The sequence below is a fragment of the Labeo rohita genome, chromosome 22, assembly GCF_022985175.1.
Source record: "Labeo rohita strain BAU-BD-2019 chromosome 22, IGBB_LRoh.1.0, whole genome shotgun sequence".
NCBI classification, from domain to species: Eukaryota; Metazoa; Chordata; class Actinopteri; order Cypriniformes; family Cyprinidae; genus Labeo; species Labeo rohita.
The window spans coordinates 58592991-58612409 of NC_066890.1; the positions used below are offsets into that span (position 1 = coordinate 58592991).

Here is a 19419-nt window from a genome sequence, read left to right on the forward strand (position 1 = left end):
CTCTTTTGCTTCACTTGTAAGTAGGGATGGGTATCAGAACCTGGTAGAATCTGTTTGGGTGCTGGAGAAATTAAGAAAATACACCTAATTTAATTAAATGACCATTTAATATTGTTACATAAACAGTATCTTGTCAATTGTGTCTTGCCAACCATTTCTATACAATATCAATAGAATCTATGATGTGTTTTTGCTATTCGCAGTCCAGAAGACAGATCTCTCTCTTTCTCAAGCTTTAGGGCTGTGTGATCAATCAAATTTTATTTTTAATTTTGAGTTTGGTATCTAATGATTATGAAAACTAAATATTTGAGGTTCAGCAAATATTGTACTGCCTTCCTAATTTTCAGTATTTACCTGAATAGTCAGTAAGGAGAGATCAGTCAAGTTAGTTTTCACTTTTACGTGGCAATTTTATTATTATTATTTTATTTAATTTTTTTTTTACAAATTCTATTGTCTGCTGAATGTATCTACATCAGGATTTTTATATATAAGTTTAGCTATATCTGAAAGCCATGAAGTAGTATGTTTGGATTTTGGACTTTTAAGTGCCTAATAAACGATTTCACACCACATCTGGCTGAGACTGATCGGCTTTCTGTCTACATCAGTAACTTTCACCCTTATTTTTCTTTGACGTGTTGTTTTCTAGATGTTTTGTCATTTAAATTTGAATTTGGTGCTTTTTGATGATCTACCGTTAATTTCTCAATTGTTTTTTTTCTGCGTGTGCAACTAACCTAATTTAAAACATCTCTCCAAAACGTGTTTGTAAATGGACAGTTCCATAAAAAAAACATAAACAACATTTTTAAGAATTATCACAAAAAGATCGACTGGAAGAAATACCACTTCTGAATTTCTTCATTTACCGTTGATTTCGCCTCGCGGCAATGACGTCATCACTCGCGCGCGCTCACAACATTCAGCATGGAGTCTCCTGAGGTGAGTAGTTCGCGTTTGTTCACGTGTTTACATGATTGTAAAACACAGTTAACCGTTTATTTAAACAACATTCCGAGAGGTAATTTCTGAATTGTTTTCTTTCTGCGTCTACTGACTAAAACATTTATTACAGCAGGCAACGAGCATGTGAGGGAAAATGTTACGATCTGAGCGAACTTGTGTTCCTTTGTATGATTGTATAGATGTTTGGAGTGATAATGTTGCTGGTACTGAATGCTCTTTATTTTTAAAGGTTTTATAGTTTATCAGTTTCTGGACATACCAAAAAATGTGTTAGTGATCCAGTTACTGTATTGCTATGAATGCGGTTATTAGCAATTCAAACTATTTTTAGATCAATATGCAATTTTTTTTTTTTATGTAAGTGATGCCATTAGTGTCTACCTTTATATTATTGATATATATTCTGTATTATTTTATGAGACAGTCATATTATGTTTTAATAGAGTGGTTTTAGTCTTTTAGCAAATATCTTTATGCAAATCATCAGTTTCTATCCACAAATACTTGTATAAAATGTGAGGTGATCTGCTGCTGATCCTGAATGGCTTGTTTAATGAGTGTTAATAGTCTGAGGCTCATCAAAATTATCAGAGCTGCTGAAAATCCTCTTTTATTTCATGTCAATAGATCCTGTTTTCACCTCATTCATTATGTTGGTGACTTCAGATCTGTTAATTGCCACATTAAGCTCATTTTATTGGTGTCAAAAGACTTAAGCAAACGACACAGTCAGCTGTTGTGACATTACAAGATGTAGGTAAGTATCAAAATTGGAAAAAATATATTTCTGTGTTTTTTCTTTCATTTTTTATTCCTACATTGTTTATATTTGCTGTATTTTAAATATGTAGGGTTTTCCCCATTTTCTATGTTTCTTTGCCTATATACTAGTGAAAGATAAGATACATGTAGGAATTTAAATATGTGAATGATACAACTTGTGAATTGGTAAAAACACTTTACAAGATGCATAGATAGGTGAACATAAAATAGAGAAATAGTTGTAAATTAGTTTAAAATGTTAAACCCAGTAACTGATTTATCTTTAACAATGGCAGAACTGCTCCTCTTTCAGTGAAGCTCCTCCCACAACAATCACACCTTCAGTGAAGCTCCTCCCACTGCAGTTCAGCAATAAATGCTGGAATATTCCAATCAGTGTACAAGTGAAGACGAGCATCAAAACATCAGGAAGAAGTGAGATCTGCAGAGACAGAGTTTATTGAAGGACAGTGAGAACATGAGAGATCCAGAACCCTGCAGAATGAAACACACTGAAGAACAAACAGGTTGGTGTTTATTCTTGATCCTTCATCAATGAGGCTGAAGAACAATAAGAATATAACGCTTCCAGCACTTTTAATTTTTTTTGCAGTTAGAAAAATGTTAAAAGCTGTACAATAATATAGCTGAAGCAGCAAATAATAAGGACAATTTTTATAACTGGGAATTAAAAAAAAAAAAACAATTTTGTTAGACAGTTGTGTATTTGGAATGTTTCAGGGACACGTAAGGTCATAAAAAATTCATATATATATATATATATATATATATATATATATATATATATATATATATAATATATATAGTAGGAGCTAAATCTAATACTTGAAGCTACTGAGTCGGTTGATCCCGGATAAATTAGGTTGACGCGCTTTCTTACTGTGGTGTTACGTTACTTCCTCATTGAATTTGTCCATAAGGAACGATCAGACAATTCTTCCATTGCATCATTGTAGACATTTATTGGCTCCACAAATCACCAAAGTGCAAAATGTCCAAAACAAAGGCTTACATTCAAGGAAAGTTTCACAATCCTATCAGCTTCACGCTGTTGCGGTCAAAAACCTTTTGCCCTTCCAGGTCAAAACGCCTACCTACCACAGTAGGAAGGGCTACCTATATAGTTCAATAACTGTAAATCTCACAGCGCCACTCAGTGGTCAAAATGAGAGTAAAACATAACCATCATTGAACATTTTGGCTCCTACATATATTATATTTTATATATATATATATATATATATCAGGGTTGGGGTCAATTCAGGAATGAACTCAATTCCAATTCAAAGAAGGAAATGGAATTGGAATTGGAATTCAACAACAATTACAGGAAACAGAGTTGGAATTTAATTGGAATTACAGGAAGTGGAATTCAATTCAGGGAAATTCCACTGAATTCCGTTTATTGCTGTTTCTGAGCATTTATTTGTGATTGCATTTAGAGACATACATTTTAACTTTATTTATGATGCTTTACAAACACCAAGTAATGTATAAAATAGAGTTGATCAAATGCAAGTAAATAAAAATGAGAACTGTACATTATGAATTAATAATTGAATGACAGTGGTGATAAGTTTCTGGATGTACTATACATTCAATATATGATTACCACAATAATATATGTCTCAGCTCACAAAAAAAATGAGTCATGTTCATTCATGTATTTCATTCACTTTTTATTGCATCGAATTATCATCATTTCCTGAAATTTGGCATCGCTAAGATTGCATCTCTCAGGCCTAAATATCTCAAGTGGAATTTAGTGGAATTTATTTGATTTCAGTTCTGTTTCCTGACATTCCAATTCAATTCCAATTCCATTTCCTGTCAGCTGCATGCAATTCCAATTCCGTTCCAGGAAGTGAATTGGAATTTACCATTCATTCTCAATTCAATTCATGAATGGCCCCAACCCTGATATATATATATATATATATATATATATATATATATATATATATATAAAGATAAAGCAATTGCCTACATTCCACTGTTTCATCAGGGTTTACTTTTGATTCTTTCTTTTCTGTTTCTGTTGTTTTTTTGTTTTTTTTTTTGTTTTTTTTACAATTTACTGCAACTGAAACATTTTTTACTTAAATTTCAGAGCTGACTAAAGAAGACAAGGAGCATGAAAAACTGAATGAAGAAGGGGAGAAACATCATGTCAAATATGGAGAAAAACCGGTGAGTCACTCTCAAAGCAAACAGAAAGATTTAAAGAAAAGAAGAGCCAAGGAATTTTTCACCTGCACTCAGTGTGGAAAGAGTTTGACAAGCAAACAGAGTCTTAAGAGGCACATGAGAATCCACACTGGAGAGAAACCGTTCACTTGTGATCAGTGCGGGAAGAGTTTCACAGAATTAGTACACCTTAAGAGACACATAAACACCCACACTGGAGAGAAATTGTACAAATGTGATCAATGTGAAAAAACATTTTTGTGGGCTTTAAGCCTTAACAATCACTTGAAAGTTCATACAAAAGAGAAACCACATTTATGTGCTGTATGTGGAAAGAGCTTTTCACTACTGAAACGGTTAAAAGTTCATCAGAAGATACACACTGCTGTGAGAGATCATATGTGCTTTGAGTGTGAGAAGACTTTTACTACAGCTCAACAACTGAAACGGCACCAGATGATCCACACTGGAGAGAAACCTTACACATGTTCACACTGCGACAAGCGATTCACTCAATTAGGACATCTGAAAACACATGAGATGATCCACACTGGAGAGAAACCGTACAAATGTGATGAGTGTGGAAAAAAATTTTCTTTTGCTTTAAAGCTGAAGAATCACCTGACCGTTCATACAAAAGAGAAACCACATTCATGTTCTTCATGTGGAAAGAAGTTTTCAGTGCTGAAATTGTTAAAAACTCATCAGAAGAAACATGCTGGAGTAAGAAATCATATGTGCTGTTAGTGTGAGAAGACTTTTATTATGGCAGACGATTTGAAACGGCATCAGAGGATCCACACTGGAGAGAAACCATACAAGTGTTCACACTGTGACAAGAGATTCACTCAGTTAGGAACCCTGAAATCACATGAGAGGATCCACACTAGAGAGAAACTGTATCAATCACAATAAGCAGATCATCTTAGATGCCACATCCTCACCAAACGTGACACAATAATGAATTGAGCAACAAAATCTCTTCTGTATAAATCTGTCCTAATCAGCAATAACAGCAGGAAAAAGCAAGTTGTAAGCAATGCAATGTGTAAAAGTAACTAAAATAAACAGATAGTATGGGTAATTGCATTTCTTTCATATTATACAATACTTGTAAGTCAATAAAAAGAGAAATATGTCCCATTGGTTGTTACTTTCTCCATTTTAACATTTGCTTTAAAAGGAATTAGATGCATTAATAATTGTATCAGCAGATTTTTTCATCTATTTTTATTGTCTGCTAATTCTTGCATTACGAACAAATCATTTGATGAATAAATCATCAAGCCATTTTGTCTGTGTAAATCAACAGTTAACACATGACGGTCCGTATTTACTTGTCAGTTGCCTTTTTTAAAGCATAAAATAACTAACTGAAGCCGAATCTTTCAGAAAAACTAATACTTGAACATACATTAGCATGATAAGAACTAGCCTACATATGATGATATGATGATATATATATAATATTAACAACTTCAAATGTTGATCATTTTTTGCTGTTCATTTTTCTATATCTACAATTGTACTTGTTTAGGTTTTAAATAATTTTCGTTATTTTTAATTCATATTATGTATTTTTAGTATGTTATTAAATGTTTTGCATGTAAATCCTATCAAAATCCTTGCATCTAACAAAAGAAAACTGCTGGTGGTGTGACTCTACCAAGTATATAAAACTGCAGACCGGAGATCTCCAAAATGGTGCGGGAACTCCAAGATGGGGCGGGGTCTCGTCTCGCAAAGACCTTCCCCATTGGCTCTGGCTTTAGCCTATTGTTATTGACTTACATTTCAAAACTAAACTTTATAAAATAATGGGGTTGTAGTTGTTCTCAAATAAAATAAACTATGCTATATAAATAAATATAGCATAAATGAGACTAGATCCTGGTTTACCTCACTTCCGGCCTGAGACGTTTGACGCTGCGAGGCTGCAGGTGAATGTATCTTGCACATTTGCACTCAACAAATGAAGTCTGATTTTTGATATTAGGATTTTTTGAAAGCGAACATTTTAAAAGAACATTTACTACCAAAAAAAAAAAAAAATCTGTCCGAAATCAGGAACTTTCGTGCACGAACGCCGTCGTTAAAGTTGCTGATTGATGAGGCATCAAGGTGAGTTGAGCTGTTCACAACATTTCACGTATTTACAGAACTGAAAAATATGCGGTTTGTTTAGGCAATATTATACGAGGTAGTTTCTGTGTTGTTTTCATCGGTTACCGCGCTATTTGTGTGTTTGCTGGTTTGAATAAACGCTGAATACAGCACATGACCAGCATGTGAGGAAAAAACGTTAAGACCCGAGCGATTTTGATGTTTGGATTGTTTCTGTATCTGTTTCTGAATGTCACGTGATCTTTGAAGAGAATGGATGCGAGTCCATATCAAGCGTTGCAGCGATTTTATTTCTAACGTTGCAGATACTCAATATTGAGCCTGTATTATCAGGGTCATTTTAAATCTATACATAAATATTAACAGAATAATTTGTAATGCAGAAATTGGGAATAGTAAAACTTTGGAACTTTCTTTTTTAAGGAACTGTTGTCAGTTATTAAAAAAATCGAATATTTCGCTATTATAAATGTGTTTGATGGCGTCTTTTTACTAAGTAGCCTATTAATGTTCGCCAGTGTTGATACAAATTAATTATAGCTGTTTAACATTTAATAGGTTCTGAAAAGAAAACTTTTTAATTTAACTCCTTTTTAAGTTATTTTAAAATATTGAGTATCAAAAGGAAATTTAAATTTACTGTAAAGAAAATGCACTATATCCATTTTGTTTTTTGTATTTGTATAAAATACATACATTACCAAATATTTTTGAATCCAAAATTGCTATAAAATAAAAGCCTTATGTCTAAAGAAGTCATGTTCCAAATTTGAAGTTGATATAAAAAAAAAAATCAGGTTCCTGTGAGATTTTATTTAGGACATTATAATACAAACAGCCAACGGGTGCCATCAAAACTCCACTGATTTTTTTTTTTCTATCACAAAATAACTACCAAACGTGGAATCTTGAGACTCAGGCCTTACTAAAATATGTGATAGAGGAAAAAAGGCAAAGAAAAAAATAGCACTTTAAAACAATCTTTAGATGAACTATAAATTGTATATGCATAACCTATAGGCTATAGATTAATCTTTATTCAAGCCACAAAAGTGGATCAGCAAACAGAGCAGAGTGATTTATCTTATTATATGGTATAATAACATAAGTGTGCGATTAGTCAAATAATCACTGCAAAAATGACCTGAATGGTTGATCAGAAAAATCTTTAGTTGACTTAAATAACAAGTTTAAATAAGTTGTATTATGAATAGTTATAAAAGTTCTCTATCCATTGGTCAGACTGAGTCCTTTGCTTGGCGTGCCAGTATGCTGTGATTTTTGTTGTTTTTATTCACACTGTGCGTAATTCCAATCTTTTTGAAGTTCTTAAAGGCTGAATAATTCGAAATGAACTCATTTTGACAGGAAAATACAACAGACAATATCATTAGCGTGTCATTTCTACATGTGAGGAAATACATATGTGGTCATTTACACATTTAAACACCTAGACTCACCATCTCTAGGCTAAGCGCTCTTTGAGTTCAGTGTTACTAAATAAGTGTTTTACATTGATGTGCAGAGATCTTTGTGCTGAAGCTAAGAGACAAAACTTACGCTGTCGTCAAGGATAGAAGTTGGAGGTGAAGCTGTATATTAGAAGATTTAAAAAACACAAACTCAGTAACTGATTTATTTTTTATTTTAGCAGATCTTCCTGAAGCATCAAGAAGAAGTGAAATCTGCAGAGACAGTTTATTGAAGGACAGTAAGAACATGAGAGATCCAGAACCCTGCAAAATGAAACGCACTGAAGAACAAACAGGTTGGTGTTTATTCATGATTAGCTTCAAGCTATATAGATCTGTGCAATAATATAGTCGAATCAGCAAATGATGAGGACACTTAATAAAGTGGGTGATTTTTAATACAAAATTAATTTCTGTAAGATAATTGCATAGTTGGGGAAAAAAAATATATAGCAATTGCCTACTTTCCACAGTTTCATCAGGGTTTAATTTTATGTCCTTTTCACATTTCTCAGGGTTTTTTTTTTTTTTAAGGATTACTGTAAACAAAACATTTTTTTACTTTAATTTCAGAGATGATTGAAGAAAACGAGGAGAATGAAGAACTGAATGAAGAGGAGGAGAAACATCACGTCAAAACTGGAGAAAAACCTGTGAGTCCCTCTCAAACTAAAACAAGATTTACAGAAAAGAAGAGATAAGAAATGTTCACCTGCACTTAATTTGTAAAGAGTTCGACAAGCAAATATAGTCTAGAGATTCACATAAGGATCCACACTGGAGAGAAACCGTTCACATTTGATCAGTGTGGGAACACTGGATATAAGTTTTTATATCCTATTTCACAAATCTGTAGCAATTGCTGTATTTATAACGGGTGTTTGTTTGCTTACACATCTAGTTATTCTTGATGTATTTAGCAAATGAAGATGCAGGATATACTTTGAAGAAAGTTATTTTATTAACAACTTTGTCCATATTTAATGCTATAGTGTGTTACTGATTATACTACATGAATCTAGGAGAATTGGAAAAAGAAGAAAAATCCTGTAATTAACTTGTAAATTTTCCTTACAAAAAAATTAACCAAGGTTATACTTTAGTAAAAGTGTCATAACCATGCTTTTTGGTGTATTGGTTACTATTTTTATAACCACAGTTTTACTGAATATACCATGGTTAAACTATGTTTAGTGTACCAAAACCATGGTTAATTTATAGTTGTAATTTTTTTTGTTTGTTTTATTGTGCTATAGTTACGCAACACTCTAATAAGCCTTTGCTTTTTTAAAGTTTCTTTGTATGTAAATTAGTACTCGTAACTATTTTTCAAAGCTATGGAGAAGTAAATTAGTACTTTGTCAAAAGAAAAAAACGCACTAACATGATTCTAGATATGTGTAACAGAAAAAGCAGTCGTTTGCTACAAAAAGGATTTTCTTTAAGATATTTTAACGTTGTAGTCACTTACATGTTCATCTTGTCATAGTCAATGTTTTTACGCACATATTTCGCTTACTAAAAATACGTATTAGTGAGAGATCGATGTCCAAAAAATATAAAATTATCTACACCTAAATGTTATAACGACTAATCCTATTGTCTTGCGTTTTTGTAAAGTAATAGTATTTGCTGTTCGTTAATTATTTTACCTCAGAAGCTACGTCCTCCTGTGAGACGCTCTGTGTTCGGTTTAACGGGTTTTCCCGCGAATGAGAAATTACGTCTTGGGCGCCCATTCAAAAATCTCCTCCATTCACAAAATTAGCAATTTATGTAAGCGTAATTTCTGGCTGATGTGTTAAATATTCGTTGTAAAAGATCTGTTTATTCTAAATAAATATTCAATATAATGTGGCGTCAACAGCATTTAACAAAATATATGAATGATTGGACAAAATATGTTTAAGTATACTTTTATTTTAAAAAATTAAAACGGACAAATCAACGAAGTAAAATCATATATGGGCAACTTTAAACAGGATCTTCCTAGTCCGGACCTCTTAAGTACTTTTCCTCACAAATGTTTTAACATTGAGACCAATGAACAAATCAAAAAACAAACTGCATTTATAAAATGACACATTTTTAGACCTAGCATTAATGCTTAACCTTGGAAAACAAAATGTGTATAAGTAAATTAATTCAATGGAGTAAACTGAAAATTCAGCCCAAATGATTGACAGACACATATAGACCACATAGACCACAAGGGGGCAGAAAAGATTTATTTACACAGTTCATTTCAACACACTTGCCCTTTGAATGATTCAGTAGTGAGAGCTTGTTTAAGAAAATGAAGATCAATCAATTCCGTCTAGTCATAATTTTTTTCAATAAATTCACGTCAATATATTATTTATTTAAATAGTTTATAATTCTGGGATTTTTTGTTTCTTGGACTCGCAGCCACAATGATACACAGATTTGACAGTCATTTAAAATCACTGATCTTAAGATCTGAGGTTATATATATATATACACACCAGTGATGGGGACTCGAGTTTGAGACTCGGACTCGAGTGCGACTTAAGTCGCACACACAGTGACTTCAGACTCGACTTGAGACTCGTCCTCGAAAGACTTCAGACTCGACTCGGACTCGAGCTGCGGGACTCGCGAACAATGTTTATTTTTAGGAAACAACTGATGAGCTTGCTGTTATTCCCCTCCCTCCGTTACCTATAACCTGTCCATGTAACACGTGACGTGTATCTGCTGCGCGCGGCGCGGCCACACATTTATTTATTTTTTTATTTTAGGCGCGGCCGCCACACATGAGGGGACAACGAACAAAAAACGAGCATCATGTGCGACTGACCCGATCAGCATATTTGTGTTTGCGCTCAGGGGAGATTTAAAGGTTTCTACGTGTTTTTGCAACGTTCAGTAATGTATCACATACATTTTACGAATTCTTTCATAAAGTGTAGAGTGTGTGTAGAGTGTTACATAGAGAGAGTGTAAATAAGAGACTGATTAGTGACAGTATAGACAGCGTCGTTATAATAGAGCTTTGTGATATCGCGAACTAAGCTTTTACTAATTTTAAGGGAGTTTGTAAATGAGATACTGATTTAATACAGCAGTTAAATAAACAAGATGTTATTATTAAGTGACTTACATTGTTTGACTATAACACTATTGCCTGATTTTGCTCTATTTCGTCGTCAAAAGTAGTCTGAAACAAGTCACAACTGAGCCGCTGCGCATCTCCATTCAAACACAGCGGTGTTTCGTTTATGAATGAACTCGTTTTTAAAACGAATCTAGTGAAATGATTCAATTTCCCATTCATAAAGACAGTCACTCTTTATTCCTAAATGAAGCAGCAATTCGAACGAATCAAATGAATGATATGATTCAGTAATTAAATCATTCTCTTGCCGCCACATGCTGGCAGTTATTTAAATCATTTAACATTAACTTAAAAGTAAAGCATTCTTGGTGTTTTTGTCATGTTGCAATAGCCTGTTCACACTGATTATATACCAAAATCAAAGCTGATACTGTATGCTAATAGATAAAGGAGTCATTATAACATATTACATGCTTTGAATTCCTTATATATAGCTATGCAGTGTTGGATGGGTCGCTGTACGTGATGCAACACTTATTATAACCAGAGACTTAATATAATAAAGAGACTTGAGACTTGACTTGGACGCTAGCTCAAAGACTTGAGACTTGACTTGGACTCTAGCTCAGAGACTTGAGACTTGACTTGGACTCTAGCTCAGAGACTTGTGAGCATCTCTGATACACACACACATTCCCTCTGGGAAGATTTCACTTCATGACGTGGATGAGTTTATATGGATAGATTCCACACACTATCCATATCCAATGAAATCAATGACATATTGCAATGACAGTGGCATAAAAAACTGAAGTGGAATGCTGCCATGGTGTTCTTGTATTCATGTCTTATTGAACTCTTAAAGATCTGATGTCATATATCACTGCAGCAACAGTAGCCACGCCCACCAGAGCAGAGATGACCAATCTGATCACAGCTTCAGTAGAACCGCAACATAGGGCTGAGTCTGAGGAAGGAAAACAGAGGAACACTAAAACATCAAGGTATGTTTTTACCATAACTACACTACCGTTCAAAAGTTTGGGGTCAGTACATTTTTATTGTTTCTTTTTTTTTTTTTTTTTTTTTTTTTTTTTTTTAAGAAATTAATACTTTTATTCACCAAGGATGTATTAAGTTAATAATTAAAAGTTTATTGAAAGTTAATAATAAATAATTTACATTGTTATAAAATATTTATATTTTGAATAAACACTGTACTTTTTGAACTTGTTATTCATGAAAGAATCCTGAAAAAAAAAAAAAAAAAAAAAAAAAAACACAGGTTCCAAAAAATATTTGGCAGCACAACTGTTGATATTATCCAACATTTATCATTCTAATAATAAATCCACATATTAGAATGATTTCTGAAGGATCATGTGACACTTAAGACTGGAGTAACAACTGATAAAAATTCAGCTTTTCATCACAGGAATAAATTCTATTTTAAAGTATGTTAAAATAAAAAACATTATTTTATATTGTAAAAACATTTTGCAATATTACTGTTTTTTTTCTATATTTTTAATCAAATAAATGCAGCCTTGATGAGCATAAGAGACTTCTTTAAAGACTATTACAAGTCTTACTGACCCCAAACTTAGTGTATTAACGGTAGTGTATAACCGTAAAGATTTTAAAACTAAACTATACTAACAAAAACTAATATTGTTGGAAAATCACCTTTAGAGTGATTTTCTTTGCAGCTAATGAATGATTAAAAAAAATATATTCAAATCAAAATCCAGTCAATCAAAATCTATCTGACTTGGAGCTTGAGCATTTAAAGCAGCAAATGAAAAAACTAAGAGCGTCCTTAGAAAAAACATTAACAGTAACTTGCATTAAGCAAATTAGTTATTGTTATGGTTATTGTCCATTAGTATGGATGCTAATATAGTTTTATAATCGTTATAATAATTGTCTGTTGTTGTGGACGCTAATATAGTTATCATTATAGTAACTTTCCATAGTTGTTGTTATAGTAATGATCCATTGTTGTGGATGCTAATATTGTTATTGTTATAGTTATTGTCTGCTGTAGTGGATGTTAAAATCATTCTTATTATTGTCCATGGTTGTAAATGCTAATATAGCTATCGTTATAATTATTGTCCATTGTTGTGGACACTAATCTAGTTATTGATATAACTGTCTGTTGTTGTGGACGCTAACATAGTTATCGTTACAGTAACTGTCCATTGTTGTGGGCGCTAATATAGTTTTCATTACAGTAATTGTCCATTGTTGTAGATGCTAATATAGTTCTCGTCACAGTAATTGTACTTTGTTGTAGACACTAATATAGTTATCGTTACAGTAATTGTCTGTTGTTGTGGACGCTTATATACTTATCATTACAGTAATTGTCCATTGCTGTGGACACTAATATAGTTATTGTTATAGTAATTGTCCATTGTTGTGGATGCTAATCTAGTTATCATTACAATAACTGTCTGTTATTGTGGATGCTAATATAGTTATTGTTATAGTAATTGTCTGTTGTTGTGGACGCTTATATATTTATCGTTACAGTAATTGTCCATTGTTGTGGACACTAATCTAGTTAACATTATAATAAGTGTCTGGTATTTTGGATGCTAATATAGTTATCGTTATTGTAATTGGCCGTTGTTGTGGAAGCTAATCTCGTTATCATTATAATTACTGTTATTGTGGATGCTAATATAGTCATTGTTATAGTAATTGTCCATTGTTGTGGATGCTAATATAGTTATAGTTACAGTAATTGTCTGTTGCTGTGGATGCTAATCTTGTTATCGTTATAGTAACTGTGTATTGTGAACGCTAATATATTTATCGTTATAGTTATTGTCCACTGTTGTGCACATTAATATAGTTATCTTTATATTAATTGTCTCTCAGTGGTGTGGACACTAATGCAGTTAATCTTTTTAGTTATTCTTGGTTGTGGACACTAATATAGTTATCGTTACAGTAATTGTCCATTGTTGTGGATGCTAATATAGTTTTTGTTACAGTAATTGTATGTTTTTGTGGATGCTAATATAGTTATCGTTTCAGTAACTGTCCATTTTTTTAGATGCTAATATAGTTATCGCTATAGTTATTGTCTGATGGTGTGGAAGCTAATATAGTTATTGTTATAGTAACTGTTCATTGTTGTAGACTCTATTATAGCCATCATTATAATTACTGTCCACTGTTGTGGATGCTAATATACTTGATAACTTCGTTATAGTAACTGTCTATTGTGAACGCTGATATATTTATTGTTATAGTTATTGTCCACTGTTGTGAACGTTAATACACTGTGTGCAGAATTATTAGGCATGTTGATATTCTGGTCATATTTTTTTTCCAAACACATTTTACCAATTCAAGACAGTTTTTTTATATGCTTTAGAGACAGATAAGTTGAGAGTGACTCTTGAAGGACAAGCATCACATCCTCTTGTACCTCTGATTCAAGAATTTATCTTCTAAAATCTGGCAGTAAGTTTTGGGAGTTCATGTTTAGTCTCTTATCCTGAAAAGTCTGACTTGCAGAGATGGACTAAAATGAACTCCCAAAACTTACTGCCAGATTTTAGAAGATAAATTCTTGAATCAGAGGTACAAGAGGATGTGATGCTTGTCCTTCAAGAGTCACTCTCAACTTATCTGTCTCTAAAGCATATAAAAAAACTGTCTTCATGTATTTCACAAGACGTCAGCTTGTTATTCTTATTAAGTCAGGGGCATTTTTTAGGATTTTTTACCAAGCAAAGTCTCTGAGAACCTGACACATTGTACTTCTGAAGACTCCAGGTAGGTTGCAGTTCTGGAAAATGGTGGCGCTGGAGAACTGGAAACGGTTCCTGATGGTGTCACACCTAATTCTTCACCTTAATTCCTAATTCTTTTGCAGTTAACATGCATCTTTTCTTCTCCACCTGTTTTTTCTGACCATGCAGACTCAACAAGCATTTCACTGTCCAATGGTCAAGCCTTAACTTTGCAAATTCTTGTAATGCATTAGTATTGCATTCTTCTCATGGGCATTTAATAATTTGGACTTTTCAGTCTGGGTTAAATCTCTTTTTTGGCTCATTTTAGCTGTAAACGAAAACATGCCTAATAATTCTGCACACCTGAATATAAGGAGTTTTTCACTTCCAGCCTTCACGGACAATTATATATCACACATAAATGATTAAACACAAAATTAACAGTAGTTATTAAGACTGATGTGGTTTGGAATTGGTAAAATGTGTTTGGAAAAAAAATATGACCAGAATATCAACATGCCTAATAATTCTGCACACAGTGTATAGTTACCTTTATATTAATTGTCTGTTAGTGGTGTGGGCACTAATACAGATAATCTTTTTAGTTATTCTTGGTTGTGGACACTAATATAGTTATCGTTATAGTATCTGTCCATTTTTGTGGACACTAATGTTGTTAACGCCTCAAGTTTTCTAAAGTGCGTTCAGGTACATTTCCGTACCTGAACATGTCTGACAGAGTTTGCTGATGTCCAGATGTTGAGTCTGGTTGCTGATGGGGTTGTTGATCACACAGCTGTAGATGTTTTTATCCTGATATTCCACCTCCAGAGGTAGAGAGAGACTGATGCTGAAATCAGACACACTGATGCTGGACAATAAACTGTTTCCTTTGTACCAGGAGAGAGTCACACCACTCACATTCACCACTGAACACAGCAATGAACAATTCTGCTGTGATGACGACGATGATGATGATGAAGAACATTGTGAGGAGTCTCTGCTGATGACAGGAACTGGCAGATGAGTGACATTTATTTCCAAAGCATCTGTAGAAACAGACATTGTAAGTTTACTTTCTTTTTCAAAATCTTTAATGTAAAATAAACAAAAATACAAAAGTAATCTGCAACTAACCACTGACAGTAACACGGAATCTCTTGTTTGTGGTTGTCCCGTGGCTGATGGCTGTTAGTTCATAAAGTCCAGAGTGTTCACGTCTGATGTTTATGATGGTCAGAGATCCAGTCTTTTCTTCCAGTCTCAAACTTTCTTTTTTACCATACACATAGACAACCTGCTTATGGAGTTCAGCGATTAGACGGTCTTTGGATTGAAATGTCCACAGTATCAGGTCATCTCTCTGTACTTCAGTAACATCAGTGTGTAAAGTGACTGAACATCCCTCCATCACCGATATGGACTCCATTTTATTAGCATCAGCAGCACCAAACACACCTGGAGATCATATTAAGCACTTTTTCAGAGTACTGATACTAGATCATGCAATTTAACACTTAAGTATGCACTGTCAACACGTGTGAAGACCCATTCACACCAAGAACAGTAACCAAGTAAGAGTTCACACCTATGCATGTTCCACTTATTATGCAGTTTTGTGGTGTGCCGCTTTAAATGCTTCAGCTCGTTCAAGCAGGTTGGATTCTAAATGACTATCAATGCTTTTTTATTGCTCATCAGCTGGAAAAAAAACGTTTTGAAAGTGATTAAAACAATATGGTTCTTATCTTAAAAATTCAAGCCTTACAAAGTCGAAATTATGACTTACTCAAGTTATAATTACAAGATAAAAACTTGAAATGATGAATTTTTAAAGTTATAACTATGAGATAAAAAGTCGAAATTCTAACTTAAGTCAATTACAAGATAAGTCACTAGTTGAAGTTACGACTTATAAAGTCAAAATTCTGAGATATAAAGACGAAATTATGATTTAAATCATAATTATGAGTTTAAAAGTCAAAATTAACTTAATGACTTTATAAACACATCGGCCACAGGATAGTGGTCTAATGATAAACAGGACATTCTAAAATTAATTAACTTGGCTTAAAACAGTGTGGAGGACCAAGTTAAATACACATCTTATTAATATAAAACATATTTGTTTGTAAAGTCTGGTCAATTTTGCCTTGAGTCTTAATTTCAACATTTTAAAGTCATAATATAAAGTCTTTTTATCTGGTAATTATGACTTAAGTCATAATTAACTTTTTATCCTGTAAATACAAATTTTAAAGTCACTGTTTTGACTTTTTATTTCCTAATTACGACTTAAGTAAGTCATAATTTCAATTTTTTATCTTGTAATTACCAATTGTAAAGTCACAATTTCGACTTTTTATTTCAGAATTCTGACTTTCAAAGTCATAATTTCAAATTATCTTGTAATTACCACTTTTAGTCATAATTTCAACTTTTTATCTCGTAATTACTAATTGTAAAGTCATAATTTCAACTTTTTATCTCATGATTGTGACTTTCAACTTAGTAAGTCATAGTTTTGACTTTTTATCTTGTAATTATGACTTTTAAAGTCATAATTTCAATTTATCTCATAATTACAAACTGTAATGTCATAATTTTAACCATAACTTTCTACCTCATAATTGAATAAATTTAAAGTCATCATTTTGATTTAGTAAGTCATAATTTTGACTTTTTTTATCTTGTAATTATGACTGTCGTTTTTCTCTTCATCTTTTTAAGGCATTCATTTTTTTTCTTACGTGGTGGAAAAGGGCTTCCATACTTGTCCACCTTATTTTTCAACACCAAAAGAAAGCCTATGACTGACACTTCTGGTTCATTAGCCACTATAGGCTATAGGAAAATAAGGGAATAACAAACTTGCAGTAAACAGTACAAAACTTTGCACTACAAACCAGTGTGTTCATAATTAAGATAATGCATTATTATAATAATATGGTAAGACACACCAATTTGCAGTATCAAGCCGCAAAACAAGCTGTTTTGTAAAGATAAAAACAGCTGGATGCAGATGATTAAAAATGTACAGATGGTCGAACTCGCTCTTACTGTGCAAAAATAAGTTGGATAGTTTTGGCACGAACGCTGCTATTCTTTTAAATTCTGAACAATTTTAAAAGCTATCGTTATACCGTAGTCAACATTTGAAGTGAATATAAAAAGTTCATCAAAGTTGTCCTCAGACAAGACCGGGTATGGTTTTGATTTTAGGACAACTTTGTTGAAAGATTTTGACCCACTTCAAATGTTGACTACTGTAGTTGCTGTCCTTGGTGTGAACAGGTCATAACACAGATTAATTGTTAGCTCTGTTTCAGTAAATACAAAATCATCTGATAAAACATCCCATTAACTAAATTTTTCAGTGACTCACCTGGAAAGATGAAGAAGATAAGCATAAACAGAAGAGATAAAATCATCCTGACAGTCGAGTTGTTACCAGATTAAGTCACACTTTCAGTCTGACTTTTAAGTCAGTTTTGCAGACTGTTCTTCTCATGAAGTTTCTTTCCGGATGTGAGAAGAAAGTACACCTCTCACACACACTGTGCTTAAAGCATACAGCGTACCAAGCAGAATAAACCACAGGCCCTCAGCTTGCTGCCCTCATAAACAACTCAGACTCAGCTTTTTTTTTAACACATCTGCATCTATTCAGGTCAGTGTAATACTGTAGAAAACCCATTCCTGTTGTGACACCTTTATGTAGGCTGCAACACCACCAACATCATCTATGTGATGAAAAAGCAAAGTTAATCCATAGAGATACTGCAAAAAGTAACAATAACTTGTGAAAGATTCGTTAGGTTGATTCAAACCAGTCAGTAACGCCTGCGCTCGAAAATCTCTTTGAACGATTCAATAAAATATTCGGCTCCAACGATTAATTTGTTTGTGAATCAAACTAAACGTCTTGTGAGAATGATGTGCGCTGTGGTTTCATCCCATATTAAATTCAGACTTGCAAAATTAAATTCAAACTGCGACCGTAATTTTTTTTTTTTTTACGCCTTGGCGGGCAAGATTTAGCACGCGGGAAAAAAAGCCGCGGATCGGTTGGCCCATTGAAACTAGAACATCGTTTAAACCTGAAAAATGTGAACACTCCTAGTACAGAATATGCCAAAATACTGAATTAAGCAGCGTCTTTAAAATATGTTTTGGTAAACACCTATTTACGGATATAAAAACGTTTAAAAACAATAAAACCTCAAAAAAACCTGAAAAAAAATCCATTCCAAATTTTATTTGATTACATGTTTTCACACTGTATTCTTGTTACGATTCTGAATATATAAATACAGTGACCTCTATTGGTGAGAATAAGTTACGGACTGTACATCTAACAAGTCTGCAAAAACGGTTCGATAAAAGATTCGGCTCAAACGAGTCAACTGTTTGTGAATCTAACTAAACGGCTTGCAAGGACGTGAAAACTCAGACTGAATGACGTGCCCTGTGGTTTTTATCTTATATTCAGTCGAGACTTGCGAAATCAAATTCAAACCGCACGTAATTAGTTTTTTTTTTTTTTTATGCCTTGGCGGGAAAGATTCAGCAGGCGGGAAAAAGCCGCGGGTCAGTTGGCCGATTTAAACTAGAAAAATTTGAGCATTCCTAGTACGGAATACGATAACTTAATGAATTAAACAGTGTCTTTAAACTCTGATGTAGTAAACACCCAATATTTACTCATATTAAACAACGTCTAAAAAAATTAAAAATACTTTTTTTGAGTACCTACCACGCTGGATGACTGAAAAAAAAATTTCATTTGATTACATGTTTTCACACTCTATTCTTCTTACGACTCTGAATAAATACAGTGACCTCTATTGGTGAGAATAAGATACTGACTGTAGCTCTAACAAGTCTGCAAAAACGGTTCAATAAAAGATTCGGCTCAAACGAGTCAATTGTTTGTGAATTTAACTAAACGGCTTGCCAGGACATGAAAACTCAGACTTGACGTGCACTGTGGTTTCTTCTCATATTAAATCCAGACTTGAAAAATCTAATTCAAACCGCAACCGTA

General features: G+C 33.2%; 2 protein-coding genes and 1 pseudogene across 2 annotated transcripts; 2 read left to right on the top strand and 1 right to left on the bottom strand.

Moving 5' to 3' along the window:
• The first annotated feature begins 965 nt into the window (after window positions 1-965).
• On the top strand, window positions 966-5074 carry LOC127153737 (gastrula zinc finger protein xLCGF3.1-like; annotated as a pseudogene).
• Window positions 5075-5985: 911 nt separating this feature from the next.
• Window positions 5986-8534, top strand: si:dkey-20i20.2 (uncharacterized protein LOC100126809 homolog). Its single transcript, XM_051094993.1, has 3 exons — window positions 5986-6063; window positions 7718-7834; window positions 8112-8534. Exons 1-3 carry the CDS (start codon window positions 6051-6053, stop codon window positions 8237-8239), a joined length of 258 nt encoding a protein of 85 aa, XP_050950950.1. The 5' UTR covers window positions 5986-6050; the 3' UTR covers window positions 8240-8534.
• A 2917-nt stretch (window positions 8535-11451) lies between these two features.
• Window positions 11452-17935, bottom strand: LOC127153740 (uncharacterized). Its single transcript, XM_051094979.1, has 4 exons — window positions 17758-17935; window positions 15510-15830; window positions 15095-15421; window positions 11452-11584 (listed from the first exon to the last, which is right to left on the bottom strand). Exons 1-4 carry the CDS (start codon window positions 17801-17803, stop codon window positions 11466-11468), a joined length of 813 nt encoding a protein of 270 aa, XP_050950936.1. The 5' UTR covers window positions 17804-17935; the 3' UTR covers window positions 11452-11465.
• Between the last annotated feature and the right edge of the window lie 1484 nt (window positions 17936-19419).